This window comes from Panthera pardus, unplaced genomic scaffold (genome assembly GCF_024362965.1).
Source record: "Panthera pardus isolate Hobbes unplaced genomic scaffold, ASM2436296v1 HiC_scaffold_16, whole genome shotgun sequence".
Lineage (NCBI taxonomy): Eukaryota > Metazoa > Chordata > Mammalia > Carnivora > Felidae > Panthera > Panthera pardus.
In genome coordinates, this window is record NW_026526721.1 from 155,808,963 (window position 1) to 155,826,886 (window position 17,924).

Here is a 17,924-nt window from a genome sequence, read left to right on the forward strand (position 1 = left end):
TCTTTATGTATTTTGGATACCAAAGAGGGTCAACTATATTTTGAATGGTTACAAAATTAGAGGTTGGGAGGACTATGGCAATGAGAGTTGGTTTCTTATTCTAAGTTTGAAAACTATACTCATATTAACTGGATAAAATTTTAAATCATTTAAAAGAGAAGATTAAAAAAACAAGTCTTCATATCACCAAGTAAATAAATCAATACTAACCGGTAACGTCCAGAAATATTAATTCCCTTTGTTGGCAATCCAAAATGACTGACTTGTTTTTCTAATTTACCTTCTAAATCTTACGTTAAAACATACCTTCCGAACATCAGAACTTTTGGGTTCTGTTGTCCAAGTGATGACCCGAGACACTGCCAGGCGAGTTTCACTGGAATTTATAAAATCTCCTGGATCCATCTGCTTGGCCAGAGTTTCTATGTATTTAAGGATAGCAACCTTCACCTGCAGAGGTAAGCAAATGAGAGAGGACAACCAGACGGTCACTGAGGGATACTGACTACACTTCAAAAGCAATCAGGCGATTATTTTTCCAACCAATACGAAACGAAACGTCAACAATAACAAAAAAGAAATTACATAACCACCTACATACCTGAGGCACAAATACATGGAAATGTGGATTTTTGTTTTCACATATAGCAGAACTTTTAAATCCCAGGTGTTTCATTCCCTGTGTCTGAAATGCTGAAGACTCTCTTGACAAGATTATACCCTTCTCCTTGAGTCGGCCTTCAGAGCTTACAGCTGACTCTTGTCTACATTTCCCTGGGAGCCAGTCTTTATAAATTAAGTGTAATTTGGCTTTTGGGGAAATGAACCAAAGTATTCTGGAAATAAGGTATCATAAACCAAGTAAGTAATCAAGGTGGGCAATACAGGTTTTTCTGCCAAACATACAGTAACGTTCACCCCATGAGATCCGGAACCACCTTTCAAGAGAAGTGTCACAAAGAAGTTTTACACAAGGACCGCTGGAGCAAAGACAACATCTCTTTGTAATTCCTGAGGTTTGGGTGCCTGGTACAGGTGGGGGTGTGGCCAAACGCAGGCTTCAAAATCAGGTGGGGCAGAGCGTACATGCTTCTTCCTAGGCTCAGCCTTTGTCATCCTTAGAGTGAGCCGCTGTTCAATTACCGCCGTTCTCTCAGGGATGCGAGGGCAGAAGCACCGGCTGAGAAAAACTTCGAGAAGTCACATCTTCTAACACCCTAGCGGTTCTAGACAAGGACTCTGAAAGACTCTGCTAGTGCGGTTTAGAAGTGGCAGCTGGCAAACCGCACAGCTGGATAGAGCAGGTGTTACGTAGAGCAACATACTAAACACCCACTTGCTGACTTAGATAAAGGAAGGCGTGTATGATTAAAACAGCAACATTGAAAAAATACTGCCAAAGACGAAGATAATCAGGTTTTCAATGTTCTGTCTCCCCTTGTTATTGATCTTAAGATGTTACTTGTCTCCCTAAACCCAAATAAGGTCTTCGGGAGGTACTGTGCCAAGTTTTATGTAAAGGAAGCAAAGTGTTAATATAAGGTTCTGACTCTTGCACGTTTTCCCCCTTTGGCTTCCAGTTTAAAAAAAAGGGGGGGGGGATCAGATTACATTCTTCATTTCAAAATGATTAAAGTTTTAAAACTTTTTTAATACGTTTATTCATTTTTGAGAGAGAGAGAGAGAGAGAGAGAGAGCACGTGCAAGTGTGAACAGGGGAGGGTCAGAAAGAGAGGCAGCGGGGCGGGGGGGGGGGGGGCGGATAGAGGATCTGAAGCGGGCTCTGAGCCGACAGCAGTGAGCCTGATGCAGGGCTCGAACTCACAAACCTCAAGATCGTGACAGGAACTGAAGTCAGATGCTCAACGGACTGAGCCACTCAGGCGCGCCTCAAAATGAATACATTTTAAGAAGTAACTATAACTTTTAGATGTATTGAGAAAAAATTTGAGAGTTAATCCGTCATCTGTCCAGGTAAGATGTACAGTGGAGAGGGAAAGAGGCTTATGACTGATTTTGCAGTAGCAAGCCCGATAAAGTACAGTAGCACTTAATATTCTGGATTCCCAAAGCCGTGTCACCTCTCAGTGTGAATAACTGAACAGCAACTACAGTGAATCAAAGAATGAACATCAATGTCGTCGTTTTCAACTTGCTACCACCAATAACTGAATATATTTATTTGTTCTACGTGAGATTCAACTAGTGCAGGGCCTTAGCAATTTACGGAGACACGTAAGCTTTCAAGGGCTTCACAGAGTAGGTGCGTTTATAATCCTACTAGGCAAAATAACCACAATACACACATAATAACCAGTTGAAGGTTTAGATTTAAGTAGGATATTTCACGAGTTTATATACACAGTCTGGAATTTTAATAACACAAACATGCATTCAGAGAAGGAAAAATAATCTAGCTGCTCAAGTGTGTTTAACTTTACAACATATCTGTGAAACCCAGAAAAAGATCCCCAAAATCATTCTTTTTAATATTACTCAGAATCACTCTGTATTGCTATTTCCCCCTATTCTATTGCTTCTTTTCTGACATTTAACCACATGACTGTGAGAAATAAATTTTCTCTTTTATCTGAAAGATCCATCATTTTTTATCAATAAAGAATTTTATAGACCTCATACACAAGTTGTTTGTGTATAACCTGTTTTTTCTATAACCTGTTCAGTGTTTTAATCTTAATCTGTCACCCAATTTAAAGTTACTTTTATTTTTGGCCTAAGGTATGGCTCCAATTTAACTTTTCCTTGTTATCTTCAAGTATCAGTTTAGGAGTTTTAGAGTGATTTTCCCCTACAACGTTGCCTGCATACGTGTGTGTATATAATCTATAATACATGTATATATAACATAAGATATAAAAGCCATATAGATAATGGCTTTTACAGATTTAGTCTGTAACTCCAGTACCCACTATGTTTCCCAATAGGAAAGCAAATTTTAATTAGTTTTGTTTCCCACTGTTTTTCTTTAGGCATTTAGCAACTTTATTCTCTCCCCGAACTCCCCTATGACCCTTATTTCTTAAGCTAACGGTTTAGACCTCCCTTTCCGCGTCCCCATGAAAAATCTCTACGTATATTTTCTACGGCACTTGAGTGCCTACTCCCTGGTACCTAAATCATAATCCTTACTACAGTTTATCATGCATTATAATAATGATAAGAAATTGTAAGTTTTATATTCCTAGGAGTGCCTTGCACAATGGCTAGAACAGAGAATGAATTCAAAACATATTTATCAATAATATCAAGTAAATTATTCTCCTGTAGGTCACGTTTTAAAATCAAAACAGATAGAATCCCTTTCATAAAGCAGCTCTGAGAAATTAACATTATGTCGAGTCTAAGTCAACCCTGGTAACAAACATAATTGTGAATTTTAAGGCAAAATCATATTCAGAAACTTAAAGGAAAATTGATCATTGGCAACAATGCTTGTAGAAATATATTTCGTGCAGAAGAGAGCAGAAAAACGTAAGGCTTTTAAATGCACATATGCTTGTTATTTCCCTGACTTTAATCTCATTTAATAAAACTAAGAAAACATCCCTACTAAAGAATTTAGGGGTCTCTTTATTATTTTTTCTTTTACGTTTAAGTCACAAATTGGAATCCACCTTGTTTTCACATAAGTTAACTAGAAAATGTGTGCTAATAGCAATTGAGAAAGTTAACCCCGACTCTAAATTTTATGCACACATTAGAAATATCACATTGCACAAAGAAGAAAAAAGTTATCGTTTCAGTTAAAGAGAACTGGAGAACAGCAGGGAGATTAAACTTAAAATTTTTGTTTACTAGAATAAATACATAGGCAAAACTGACAGTTTGCCCAAAATACCTATTCAAACTTCTACACTTAAAAAAACAACTGGGAAATCACAAACATAAGATGAGAGAGGACTTTATAGAACGAGTCTGCGTTACCAGCTTAGAGTTAGACGGCCATACTTGTGCTGCCTTCTAAATGGAGATCCCCAGGAAGCTTCTCCCAGAGACAGTCTGGCATTTGAGCCACATTTGAAACAAAATCTGTGCATGCTTAAAGTGAGGCTTACAGAGGTTAGTAGTTGAAAACAGATGCACACAAACATTCTCTGAAACACGGCAGCGTTTTTAAAGAGAGTCAAGAAAAGAAATAATGCAGATTAAAACAAAAACAAAAAAACCTTGGAGCTCCAAAAAGAGTGAAGCTGGTCCCGAAGCGCTGGCTTGAGTGTCTGAAAGTTTATAAAACAAAATCCACTGATGGAACAGCTTCTTATTAGACAGAAATATAAACGTCAACATTATTAACAAAACGCTTTAATTCCTTACAATGTCTTCGAAAGACTGCAAATTTTTACCTTCAAGCTTGGTGTTTGGGTCTGATCAACTGTAAATCTCATTAGAATATTGAATTGAAGATCATTTGGAAAAGATTCTCTGAAATAAGGAAAGAACAAAGCAGAACAAAAATTAATCAAGTAAACGTTTAGCAAACTAAACAGAAAACTATGCTTACTACCAAAACATCACGTCACTCAAAGAGCACGCACAAAGCAGTGTCTGTGAGCGGTATACCGTCTATGTCGGGAGGCACACAAGCTGTTCCCAGAACAATCTGAACATCTGAATCTATGCCCAAAGGGGCTTAAAAACCAACACTACAGCAATAACCGTCTATCTTGCTTCAACTGTGCATGTAAACAGAACATTCTGCAAGTTGACATGATCAGAACTGGCTCCCTAGACCTAGTATCTGAATTCTTAGACTCACCTCAACAATCTATCTACACAAGAAAGTAGAAACAGATCACTGGTTCAACATCATCTGAAGAAAGATGCTGAATGTTTAAATGCATAACAAAACATTCTTTTTAAATTTAGGAAATATTTTTTTTTTTTTTACATTAGATTGAATAAGATCTTGAACTCTATTTTGAATATCTTAAGTAAGATAAAATACGACCTTGAGTTACTCAACTAATGTTCATGACAGTTTTAGATAAGAAAGGCAGTGTTTGATTTAAGGACCATTGTTGCATTAAATATATCATGTGAACGAGCATGATTAATAATTTTCAAATGAAGCCCATGCAGCATAAATGGACTGAAAGGACTCAGAAATTGAAACAGAGAAACTAAACACTCCTGATTACTACTGGATAAACTGGAAATAGATGAAGAAACTATTACCTTGTAACATCAAGGGCTTTCTGAACTTTTGCCTGAACAGACCCCAGCAAATCAGCACCCATTTTTTTTAAGAGTTGAGTCAGCAGTACAAACAACCAATCTTGAAGATCATCTTTGTGGACTTGTATGAAATCCACTAGAGTCTCCAAGAACATGCTGAATACCTACGGTGGGTAAATGGGGAAGGGGAGAGAAAAAGGAGGAAATATTGACCTCTATGCTTCATTCAAAACCGAAATAGAAAGGGAATACAGGAATCAGAGGCACAGCGATTGGCAGCCAAGCGGAAAAACAATCTCTCTTGCTTTTCATTGGACTCTGTGATACAAGAGTACGTTTGAAATGTTATCCAACTTCTGCCGAAGTTCAACAATTAGCTATTCCATGCAGCATCACTTGGTAAAGAAACTTTGGCCACAATGGCTGGCACACCTAATGATGTCAATGATGCCATAGCTTAATCTGGTTCAACCGAAATCCACGGTAATCTGAAATTTCGGGCAAGGAACTACCTACTGATAGCCTCACCAGGACTCAGCTCTTTGAAGGAGTGGCACTGAGTTAATCAGAGGGGGACTATGCTGACAGCTACCTTAAAATATAAGAACATCCTGACATATTGGGCTAATTGGAGACTCCTACATTTCTCAATAGGTCAGTTGTCACTCATTTTTTTGGTATGAGATCTATTATTTATTAAAACCTCCCCAAACATCATTTTAACTGATCTGGAATAAGTAGAACTGTACCTAAAATAAAATAAATTCAGGACACAACTCTACATCTTCATTTTAGTGATTTCTAAAAAAATCCTAGATGGCTATTAGTCTCCATTTCTTTTGATGGGTTTTGTACTTGGTTCCAGTATTTATCTACTAGTTTAAAAAACTTTATAAGATAAAAAAAAAATTAAGGAAAGGAATGCTAATATTCTTAAGTAATGCATCTCATTAAAATACTTATGAAAAATGACTGACACTAAGGTATATCTCTACAAGAAATTCACCATAGTGGAGAATTTATTTCCAGGTAAAGAAAAAAACTCTTAGGACAACGTCAGGCATTTTATTATGAGACAACTTATAATCACAACAGACCATAAAAACTATAGTTTAAAAAAGTTAATAATCTCAAAACTTTGCTAATTTGGGAATTAAGGAGTTTTGCTCAATATATATCTTATTATTGACTTCTCGTTATTCAGTTATACACGAACTCCCATTTTTTCTCTTATGTTAGAAAATGAAGGATTTTCCTGACCAGAATTAGAACTAAGGTTTCATATTTGACCCCGAGTTAGAAAAAAATACACCTTAGCTCTGTGCTCAAATGTACTCTAATTATAAAAGCAGGAACTATGACTACTTAAAATTTTCTAATACCGTCCGATCCCCAGGCCGTATCTCTTCAACACTGCTCCTGCTTACAGTGCAAAATCATTAACTTCCACCCCACTTCCCCCAAAACCTGGCTTCTCTTAGATATAAAACTTGGCCCACTGACTCGAGTAGCTGCTGGCTGTCTCCTCAGAGTCTGGCATAAAGTTGAGGAACCCCACTAAACCCACTCTAGAGCAAGTGCATGTATCGAACTTAGTCCTCACTCTTACTGGTACCTGGCAAAACAGTCCAGTGCTGTGCTGGAGTCAGTGGGTACTCGCCTAGAAAGCTGACTGCTCAGCGTACAGGAATTTTGTAAGCTGGCTGGTAGCCTGAAACCGGCCATGGTGGGAGTATGCACACCTCAGAAGTTACAGCAGACACTACACATTGGGGCTTCCGGCGCATCCCCTTAAACCTGCTTTGCCAGGCACAGCACTCTAATTCTTTGATTCGCTTTTAATCTTGTTTCAACTCCTGCCTCTTTTCCTGAAGATTCCAACTTTAAGCTTTCACTACAGCAAAGCTAACATTAGAATGCCTAAGTCAACTCTCGTTTTATCTGGTTCTCAGGAAACTGAGAACCAGAAAATTACATGACTTGCCCAAGGCTTCCATAGTGAATGGTTGGATCGGGACTTAGAGCTAAGTCGCTAGGTTTCCCACTGTGTTCCATCCACTCTATTATGAGATAACTTACCTCATTCACTTTACTGTCATTCGACATAAAATTCTCCACTGACATCCCCTCACCCCCTTTGATTTCCTCTACAGCCACCCTTCTAATAATCGTTTCTACAAGGGAGAACCAGTTTTATTCCTCTTTAAGACTAATCTTTCTATTCTGGATTCTTGTTCTCTCCCCTCTACTATCTTTACTCTTTTATTCTCAGTCTAAATCCCTTGCTTACAGCTGCAGAAGACAATGTCTCACGAATTTCCCCTTCAGTTTCCCTCCCACCAATCATCTTCTCACCGTGAAATGCAGTAGCTCTTTCACTAGCTTAGTATGCTTGGCCATTCTGGAGCTTCCACTGCTTTCCTCTCATTATCTCCCGTCTTTCTTTCATTCTAGTTGCCAGCCATTGTGCTTCTCCATCCTAAATGTGTGGCGATTAAGAGCTAGTCTTCTTCTGGTTGCCAGGCATTGTGCTTCTCCATCCTAAATGTGTGGCGACGAAGAGCTAGTCTTCTTCCTGATTCTCTTTTCATCAAAAGTGTGACCTTAACAGACCCTCTCTGATCTAGCCTACTAGGCCCCATGACCTCTAGAACAGTTCTCTTGAGGCCTTCTCCAAATCTGCCCGTCACACTATCACTTTAGGCACCACGCCTTTCTACCTCAGGTCTGGATTTCTAGAACAAGCCAGGTGAGTACACGTTCTAGGCTTTGTAGGCCATATGGTGTCTGTCACAACTACTCGACTCTGCCACTGCAGCACAGCTGCAGACAGTATGCGCGTGAGCGTGCACAGCTGTGCTCCAACCAACTTTATCTACAGGACAGGCAGCAGGCCGACGCGTGCCTGCTTTCTCACCTGCAGACGGGTACCATTCTGAGAGAAAAAAACCCCTCCACTGTCTACACAACGGTGTGCAGAATAACATCTCAAATGCTTAGACAAGGTTCTAAGTCTCCAAACTGATCTCAGACTATCTGGCAACACACGGTCTACTGTTCCTGAGCACATCTCACCACACTCCTGATCTCCTACCATACTTCCTCTATTTATACGCAGCATGTGACTCGCTACAAAGTTGACCACTCACGTCCCAGCCAAAGAGCTTCTCCGACCACTTGAGGATATAGCCACTGATCTTTCCCTCTCGGAAGCTGTTGTGGGACTAGCTCTATGGTGCTATTTAGCTTTTTCTGTATTTATATTATCTTCCCATTTGAAACATAGAACACTCGAGAATGAAGCCTCTGTCTTTGTATAGTCGTGCATTACCAATTAGAACCAAGCTCACAGTTTACCAGAGGCTGAGGACTGAGTAAAACGTTGCTCAATTAACGTGTAGGAAAAGTTCCTTAAAGGATAAGGATCTTCTATTAAGTGGAAATTTACCCTGTAATTGGTAGCCAGCCCTTTGTTCTCATTGGCAAGGGAAGATGCACAGGATCTTCCCTTCACCCCGGCCCAGGTTAACCTCTTTCTCTCTTCTACACACTTCCTGACATCTCCCACTTCTCGGGACTCAGGGCAGTCCTTCCCAGGAGGCCCTACCATCTCATGCTGCCATAGCCGAAGTTTATGTTCCCGACAAGATCTGAACTGCTATTTTCTTCAAGAAGACTTCTCTGAGTCTCCTGGGTAGAAATTTCTTTTGATAGAGTACAGATGCACAAAAAAGTAGACATGTTATCTACAGTACTCCACACAGAGAATTCTACTATTGTTTTTCAAAATACATCCTATCAGTGGTACTTACTAAGTGACAACATACACGCCTGTATCTATCTATCGATCTATCGATCGATCTATCTAAAATATATATTGGGAATGTCACGTAAAATTTCTTATGTGGCTGCCTTATCACAAAGAGTTCATTGCCAGATGTTGATATCCTCCCATGACCTTATCTAAAATTAAAGAAGAAAATGGAAAGTAGATATGCTAATATTAGGGTTAAAAATTTGATTTCAGAAAAGAAATTTGAGACCCACTGCACCATAAACTGTTTTGTTTGCTTTTATGGAATGACATTTATAGAATATTAGAAAGTATATATGGGGAGATTGGGACTAATTTTTTTAGTAATTGCAAAATTTGGGAATTACTTTTTTAAATAATTCAATGGAACCAACCTTCAGTGGAATCGATTTGTAATTCCACGTATCTCACACCTGTAATTTACTAGAAAACGACTAGACCACTGGAGCTATTACAGTCGAGGTGGTCTTTTCTTAATCTCACTTATGTCTTAGGTGTGCCAGTCATCAAATACAGAACAGAAGAACATCATCAAATTAGATCAATTAGTAGATTAAGAAGCACATCTCCAAACAGAATGACAGTTTGCATAACTGCAAATAGCATTTCGTGGATTGCAAAGGGTCCAACACTGCATGAACTCTTCGGGAGAGAAAATAGAGAAAAAGGGTTAATTTCACAGTCATGCAGTAAAGTTAGGTTTCCAACAAATATTGAACCAACTTACTCTCTATTGAGAGTTCCAACACAGGGGACAGCATGCAAAAAGAAAAAAAGAAAAAAAAGAAAAACACACAAATTAGTCGCCATCAATGCAAAGTTCCTGTATGGAAGAAAAACACTTAGAAAATAAAAGTGACAAATGTTTTTCAAAGTTTTGTGATAAACTCAAAGTAGTTTTTAAAACAAGAGTTAAATGAATAGTATGAGAGAAGAGTATGTGATTTTTCCTGTGTTTCTCCCTCACCTCCTTGCAAAAGAAATTTAAAACCAAAAACCAGAAAACCAACTTCTTTTCCAGACCCTAATATCCTTGAGGCTCAACTTCTAGAAAGAATCTAAGACTAACAGCCACCCGCCCCCCGTTTCTGAAGAGTGCCAGCATTTATGTCCAAAGCACAGCATCTAGAGTTTCTCTTTTCCTCTTCAGAAGCAGTATGTTCATAAGTGACTTCTGTGAAGGTTTAAAACAACCACAGCTGTCTGGAAATAAAAAGGAACCGTTTATGCCACAACTTTAAATCTTGCCCAGGTAAGATGTCTGTTATGGTGTCCTGATCCTAGGACACCTCTGCTGCCTAGCACACTCTTTAAGAGACCAGATGTGACCTGGGCACTCAAGTGTGTCCATTTTAGTAGCCAAAGATTAAACTCCTACCCTAGCTATTCGAGACTCAAAGATAGGACCTCAAGAGGTAGGACTAGACGGACCATAAAATGCCAACTCACAGCACGCACCTTGGTGAAGGCGGCTCTTTTCCAATAGTCTCTTCAGAGACAAATGTCAGAACACGTAAGATAACTTCTAGCATCTGACGCTCCTTACGTTTGAGGGGAAAAAATGAGTCTAGAGCAGTCCAAATAAAAATCTTCCCTGATCTCCTTAATTTTCAAACTTATTTAGTCTTGAAAAACTTACATGAGTGCTTGGCTTTCTAAAGGCTTTACATATATTAACTCATTTAAATATCCTCACAATCTTACGAGGTACTACTGATTATTAGCTATTCATTACTATTAAAACTTGATTTTACAGGTTAGGAAACTAAGGCACAGACTGCCAGTAAGTGCTGAGGCACATCTGCACCTAAGGATCTAGCTCTGCCATCCACACTTATCACCGTGTTGCTCTCTCTGTCTCTGGAAAAATATCAACAGGCTTTAAATCAGACATTTGTAGGGGCACCTGGGTGGCTCAGTCGGTTAAGCGTCCGACTTCGGCTCAGGTCATGATCTCACGGTCCGTGAGTTCGAGCCCCGCGTCGGGCTCTGTGCTGACAGCTCAGAGCCTGGAGCCTGTTTCGGATTCTGTGTCTCCCTCTCTCTCTGACCCTCCCCCATTCATGCTCTGTCTCTCTCTGTCTCAAAAATAAATAAAACGTTAAAAAAAAATTAAAAAAAATAAATCAGACATTTGTAGCTTCTGTTCTAAATTACTGTCATACATACATCATCACTTATTCCCAACTCTAGGTATCTGAAGTAAAAAAAAAAAAAAAAAAGCGTAGCAAGTTACAGGCATATCAACTAACTTCAGCCTGCAAACTCTATTTGCCAATCCTGCCCAGCGTCTACCTCCACGGGATTCAGAGAGTGCTCTTTTCTGGCCCTTCTTTTCTGGGGTGTCTGCCTCATTTACCAGAGCTCACCTGATACTTTAGTTGGACTCGGGTGTTTACCGTGAAATATGTAAGAGGGGAGCATTCTGGGGGCTGGAGAAGGAGATCCTATATGAAAGTGGACCGGGCTGCCCACAAACTGTTTCTCTAAGTATCTTGTTTCTGCTGAGGACAGCAGGTAGTCTGGATCGTGTTGGGCGTGAGAACAACTCTCGTTTACCATGGCAGCTGGGTAATACCCAGAAGGTGTGAACACAGGACTGAAGTGTTGATTTCCACCTAAAAAGACATGGGAAAATCCACCTAACCAAGCTCATGGAATGAGATGTCTCCCGAACACTGCGGCCCATTCTGGGGGCAAGTCTTCAGAGAGTTTCTGCCCTGTGAGCTTTCAGGACAGTTGAGGTTATGGATAAGAGATTCCAGTTCAGAGTGGAGAGCTAACCCAGGTTTCAGGAACACAGAGAAATGTCCCTGATGGCATTTTTCAAGGCTATGAAAAAAAGTGCATGGCTCCTCTGGGGACATGGACGTAGTCCAGGCTGGGGTGAGAGCGAGGAAGGGACGACCAGCAAAACGATAGGCTCTGTTTGGGCGTTTTCTTGGGGACAGCGAGCAGTCACCGCAGGGTTTTAAGCTGGTAGAAAAGATCTGTCTCCTGTGCAAAGGACGCGGTGTGGAGCAGGTGCCACAGGCAACAGACCGCTCTGCCCCGAGTCAGCAGTGAGAACAGAGAGAGGTTCAGAAGGCTGAATGAGGAGTAAGTGGAGTTGCCAGAGTGATGCCCAAATCCTTCCCTGGAGCAATGAGGGAACGGTGATTTCACGAGACGAGATAAAGCAACGCAGGAGTTCTGAGGCTGAAGATGGCCACGAGGCAGGAGACTACGTGCAAGAGAAAATATGGGCTGGAAGTGCACATCTGTGAGTCACCAGGTTCCCGCCAGTGGTAACGTAAGCTCCAGAGAAGGTACAGAATTAAAGACAAGAGCCCAGGGCAAGAATCGAAGCAACACCTATGCTCAGCAGAACGAGCAGAGAGAGGTGCCGTAAGACGAGCGGTACGAGAGAGACCGGCTAGGACACAACAGGCACATCACAACAGGCACATCATGCTCCTCAGAACGACAGAAAAGACACAGTGAATGACTGACAGCAAAGTTGAAAGGCAAAAAGGAATGTCAACCAGCAAACTGGAATTTATGAGAAGTCCCCGGAAGCCGAGAGGATAAGACCATCTCAGCGAAAAATAGAATACTTATTAATGTGGCTAACGACAGCTCTAAGGTGACACCTCCTTCTATTTCAACCGGAGGAGAGGCAGAAAGCATGAGTTTATGTGTAGTTACAGTGGCTGGTCTGGAGGCAGGAAATGGAGTTTCTGCTTGATGGCTTCCGTTTTCTGGGTAAGCTAGGAAGCCAGGACACGTGCTTAGGGCATAAGATAGGTTGGGAGGTGAACGGGCTGCAGTTCTGAGGAGAGAAACTGTTTGACATGGTCTCCATGGAGAACAGAAGACAAAGAGGAGGATTCCTACATAGCACTGAGCACTAGACAAAAACCACAGATCAGTAGTGGAGAATGGCAGGAATACACATAGCTGATTTCACTCAGGGGCCAGTACAGTGTTTCCCTTCAAGAATCCTAACCTCCAACCAGGTGCCACGAGCTCCACGAGCAGATAGGTTCTTGAACCTATGTTTCTATTACAGTGTCAATAACTTAAGAATTAAGCATAAAAAACAGGGATCAGCAAACTATGGTTTGCACAATGGTTTTTACAATTTTAAATGGTTAAAAAAACTTTTTTTTTTTTAAGGCAATTTCGTGGGGTGCCTGGGTGACTCAGCCGGTTAAGCGTCTGACTCTTGGTTTTGGCTCAGGTCATGATCTCACGGTTCATGGGACTGAGCCTTGCATTGAGCTCTGTGCTGACAGGGTGGAGCCTGCTTGGGATTCTCTTTCCCTCTCTCTGCCCCTCCCTGCTCACTTGTGCACTCCCTCTCTCTTCTCTTAAAATAAATAACTTAAAAAAAAGTAGGCCTTTTGTATTACATAAAAAGGCAGTTTTGTGACACATGAAAATTAAAATTTCAAGGTTCATAAAGTTTTGTTGCAACCCAGCCACATTCATTTGCTTACATACTGTCTAAAGATTCCTTTGTGCTATATAATGTCTGAGTTGAGCAGTGGTGACAGTGATCAATATGGATGCAAATATTTACCATCTTGCCCTTTACAGAGCAAAAAATGGTCAACTGATAAAGAACAAAACTGTATTTGGAACGGGGCACTTGAGTGGGTGGCTCAGTCGGTTGAGCAGCTGACTCTTGATTTGAGCTCAGGTCATGATCACACGGTCGTGAGACTGAGCCCCACATTAGGCTCCAAGCTGAACATGAAGCCTGCTTAAGACTTTCTTGCTCTCGCTCTTGCTCTCTCTCACTGTCTCCCCTGCTCCCCTCCCTCCGCCCCTCTTCCCAGCTCATGCTTTCTCTCTAAAAAAACAAAACGAAAACAAAACCAAAAAAACGCTGTATTTGGAAAGAAAAGCCACAACCGTTGCCTGATCCTGAAGACGGGGCTGATGGTACTTTGTAAGATGGGGAGGGAGAAATCTGCTATTTTAATAATATCAGGATATGATGCAAAAGCTCAAATCAAACCCTGACATTTTAAAAAAATTTTTTTTTTCAACGTTTTTTATTTATTTTTGGGACAGAGAGAGACAGAGCATGAACGGGGGAGGGGCAGAGAGAGAGGGAGACACAGAATCGGAAACAGGCTCCAGGCTCCGAGCCATCAGCCCAGAGCCTGATGCGGGGCTCGAACTCACGGACCGCGAGATCGTGACCTGGCTGAAGTCGGACGCTTAACCGACTGCGCCACCCAGGCGCCCCAAACCCTGACATTTTAAACTCAGCACAGTATGGTGACATATCCAGTGTATTCTTTTTTTTTTTTTTCAATTGAGAGGCAGTGTGAGCAGGGGAGGAGCAGAGAGAAAGGAGAGAGAGTGCCAAGAGGACTCCGTGCCCAGGGCAGTGTGCAGCCTGATGTGGGGCTTGATCCCAAGACCACAGATCATGACGTGAGCTGAAATCAAGAGTTGGATGCTCAACCAACTGAGCCACCCAGGAGCCCCATCCAGTCTATTCTCAACGAATTCCATTACTGGCAGGGCCTCTGACAATCACCGAACAAAAGTCAAACAGAAACAAATGAATAAAAATCCTCCCATCAGTCTTTGCTGAACTAAAAAAAACCTAATCAAACACACCAGATGGGTAAGAATTATATACTGTTATAAAACCTGATGAAGAAAACCCAAAAAGTCACCTTTCTCACAACTCTAGGGAGGACTGTAGCTGGTTCTCCGAGTCTGCTAAGGAAAGCCAAACATACGTGCTCGGTTCAGGTCCTTTACCAACATCAAACTCAATTTCCCTATTGATCTCTAACAGCCTCTTTTAAAAAGCAGTTCTCTTTATCACTGTATAAATCCTAGCATCCAACTAAATTGTATTATTGCCCTAACGAAAAATAAAAAATTGTGACTTTGAGAAATAATCCAGCCCTGGTCCTATACCTTCCAGTAGACAAGAATTTTACCACTTAATGAAGATGTTTTAAAATTCTGTTTTTAAAGGCTGTATAGATAATTATTAAAATATTATTTATAAAACAGGTCCATCCAGATCACAACTGTCTTGTCCTTTGGTTTATATGGCCAAGAAAATATTTCAACAACCAATTTGTTCAGGATTTACCGAACTTTTGCATTACAGGGAGTCCTACAGCTGTGATTAGTGGTAGGAATATAAGTGTACAATGGTAGAGTTATCTACATGCCCAGCTTGAAAATTATAAACTGTATGTACGTATGTATGTATGTACGTACATACTTATTTATAATCTCTACACCCAATGTGAGGCTTGAACTCATATGAGGCCCTGATTCCAAGAGTCACATGCTCTGTCAGTTGAGCCAGCCTGGTGCCCCTGAAAGTTGTAAACTTTAAAACAAACTGCTTGCCAACTGTTTTTTTAATCTTTGTTTTTAATGGAATCTTGTATTCTTGGATAAGATAAATATATCTTCCGATAGAGGATAATCTTTGAAAATTGTTTTAAAGTAGAAGCAATTTATCACCTTCAGCTGGATTTTATTATGTATAAAATGGGATTTCATTATCTTTAGCGTTCCAAGTAATGAAAATCTTGAAAATAGAAAAAAAATGAGAATGATATGCGCAACAATAACGTGAAGACAGTAAAAAAAAAAAAAAAAAAAAAAAAAGCAAAATTCATTAATATTTTTCTTATAATTTCCCTTCCACATCTCCCTCTCACTTAGGTTAGAAATTCTCAGGTAGACAACTGGTAACCTAAAAAAAGATACTTAAAGTTTCACCACTGTCAGACACATTACTGAAAACAGAATAAACAAATACGTTTTATAACAGTACTATCCTGCAACGTAAACCACAATTTCACAATACACATGCAGATTATGCCTCAGTATTTAAAATTAAGTATGTTTAAAAACTTTTTTTTTTTAGCAATCTCCACACCCAATACGGGGCTTGAACTCACGACCCCGAGATCAGGAGTCACATGTTCCTCTGACTGAGCCAGACAGGCACCCCTAAAATTAAGTATGTTTTAATCAACATTAAAAATTAAACAATGTTCTGAAAATTTTTATGGACTACTTCAATAAATAAAATGCTTTTTTGACTGTTCCTACGAAACCGTGGCCAACACTGTATTTTGTGCTTTTGTGTTATTTAATGGCAATTCTTTTCTACACAATTGCTCTTTTAAGAATATATTCACGTTAACCTTGCAAAAGAAGAAAACAATAAGAAGCTCACAGAAACATCTCTTTTTGACTTACCCCAATTTCTTTTTTTTATAAACAGTAAAAAGTTTCTAGTAATACAAAAACATTCAGTTTGACTAATTCTGTGAGTTGTGCTTGTTACTGATGTCCCTCAATTTATATAGTCTTAAAACAGTTCCTCTTTGGAGAAGCTTAAAAGGTTGCCAGTGAACAATTTCTAAATTATGTATGACATCAAACAATTTCAATTGTGTTTGAAAAGATTATTACCATTTTGAAGCAATAATAAAACGCAAACGGCCTACAGTGTTTTGCTATCACTTTCCTTTTTTTTGCAGCACACAAATGACATCCCATAGGAGTAAATAATCTTAAATACTAAAACATACCTTGCCGTGAGGATCAGCAAACATTCTTGTGAAAATTTCACATAATCTTTTCAGTTCAACTCGACTGTCAAAATAATAAAATAGCTAATTAATATCTTGCTATAGGAAGAATTCATTTAAAAGGAACTTTAGGGGTACCTGGGTGGCTCAGTCGGTTAAGCATCTGACTTCAACTCAGGTCATGACCTCATGGTGTCCAGTTTGAGCCACCAGGCTCTCTGCTGTCAGCACAGAGCCCGCTTCAGATCTTCTGTTTCCCTCTTCCTCTGCCCCACCCCTGCTTCTTCTCTCTCTCTCTCTCTCTCCCTCTCTAATAAAAAAACAATGAAACCCAAAAACCAAAAAACAAAACTTTGGAGTAATCTTAGCTGTAATTAGCTTCTTGCAAAAAGAAAGGCTAAAAAAAAACCAGTCCTCAAAATCATAAAGTTTGTGGGACTTACTAATCAGGAATAAACACAAATTTATCAAATGCAACAATAATCCTGTTGCAACCCACATTATCTTAAAAGTTGAAAGTTATATTAAAAGAAATACAGTTGTATTTCTTTAATGTAGCATGACAGGGGAAACTGTACAAATGACATTCCTAACACACAAATTTTATCCTTTATTTTTATTTTTTAAAAACTTTTTATTTATTTTGAGAGACAGAGCATGCATGTGAGCAGGAGAGAGGGCACATGTGTGATATGGGGCTTGATCTCATGAATGGTGAGATCATGACCGGAGCTGCAATCAAGAGCCAGATGCTTGACCAAATGAGCCACCCAGGCGCCCCTGAATTTTTCCTTTAATTTTTTTTTTATTAAAAAAAATTTTTTTTTTAACATTTATTTATTACTGAGAGACAGAGAGACACAGAGTGTGAGCATGGGAGGGGCAGAGAGAGAGGGAGACACAGAATCGGAAGCAGGCTCCAGGCTCTGAGCTGTCAGCACAGAGCCCAACGTGGGGCTCGAACCCATAAACTGTGAGATCATGACCTGAGCCGAAGTCAGACGCTTAACTAGGTAAGCCATCCAGGCGCCCCTGAATTTTCCCTTTAAATGCGAAGATGTTTTCTTAAATTTGGCCACCTGACGACTAAAATCTTTCTAAACTATGCCTACTCCCTCGCCACTGAAAATGATATACTGAACCTAATATTAACCTAATCTTGATGGGGCCAGGAACAATATTATGATGATTTATTGCAATGATTCATGAAGTGTGATATACACACATTAGAATATATTAGGTAGTACATAAACATCTACTTTAGATCAAATAGTTCTAATACTTCCTAAAGTAAACATACAACTAGTAAATCTAACCCTGATTTCAGGTATCAAGTCAGG

At 39.9% G+C, this 17,924-nt stretch overlaps 1 protein-coding gene across 50 annotated transcripts in view; it reads right to left on the bottom strand.

The window, feature by feature from the left end:
• CLASP2 (cytoplasmic linker associated protein 2) overlaps positions 1–17,924 on the bottom strand; it is a 180,613-nt gene that overhangs the window by 37,964 nt on the left and 124,725 nt on the right. For 31 of the 50 annotated variants that reach the window (XM_053904094.1, XM_053904090.1, XM_053904093.1 and 28 more), the window contains 4 exons: positions 16,585–16,648; positions 5,197–5,360; positions 4,365–4,443; positions 307–450 (listed from right to left, as the gene is read on the bottom strand). In XM_053904094.1, coding sequence (XP_053760069.1) covers positions 307–450; positions 4,365–4,443; positions 5,197–5,360; positions 16,585–16,648 — 451 coding nt within the window. Of the gene's footprint in view, positions 1–306; positions 451–4,187; positions 4,239–4,364; positions 4,444–5,196; positions 5,361–16,584; positions 16,649–17,924 lie in introns of all 50 variants that reach the window. The other 19 variants (XM_053904085.1, XM_053904088.1, XM_053904086.1 and 16 more) reach the window with 1 other exon arrangement.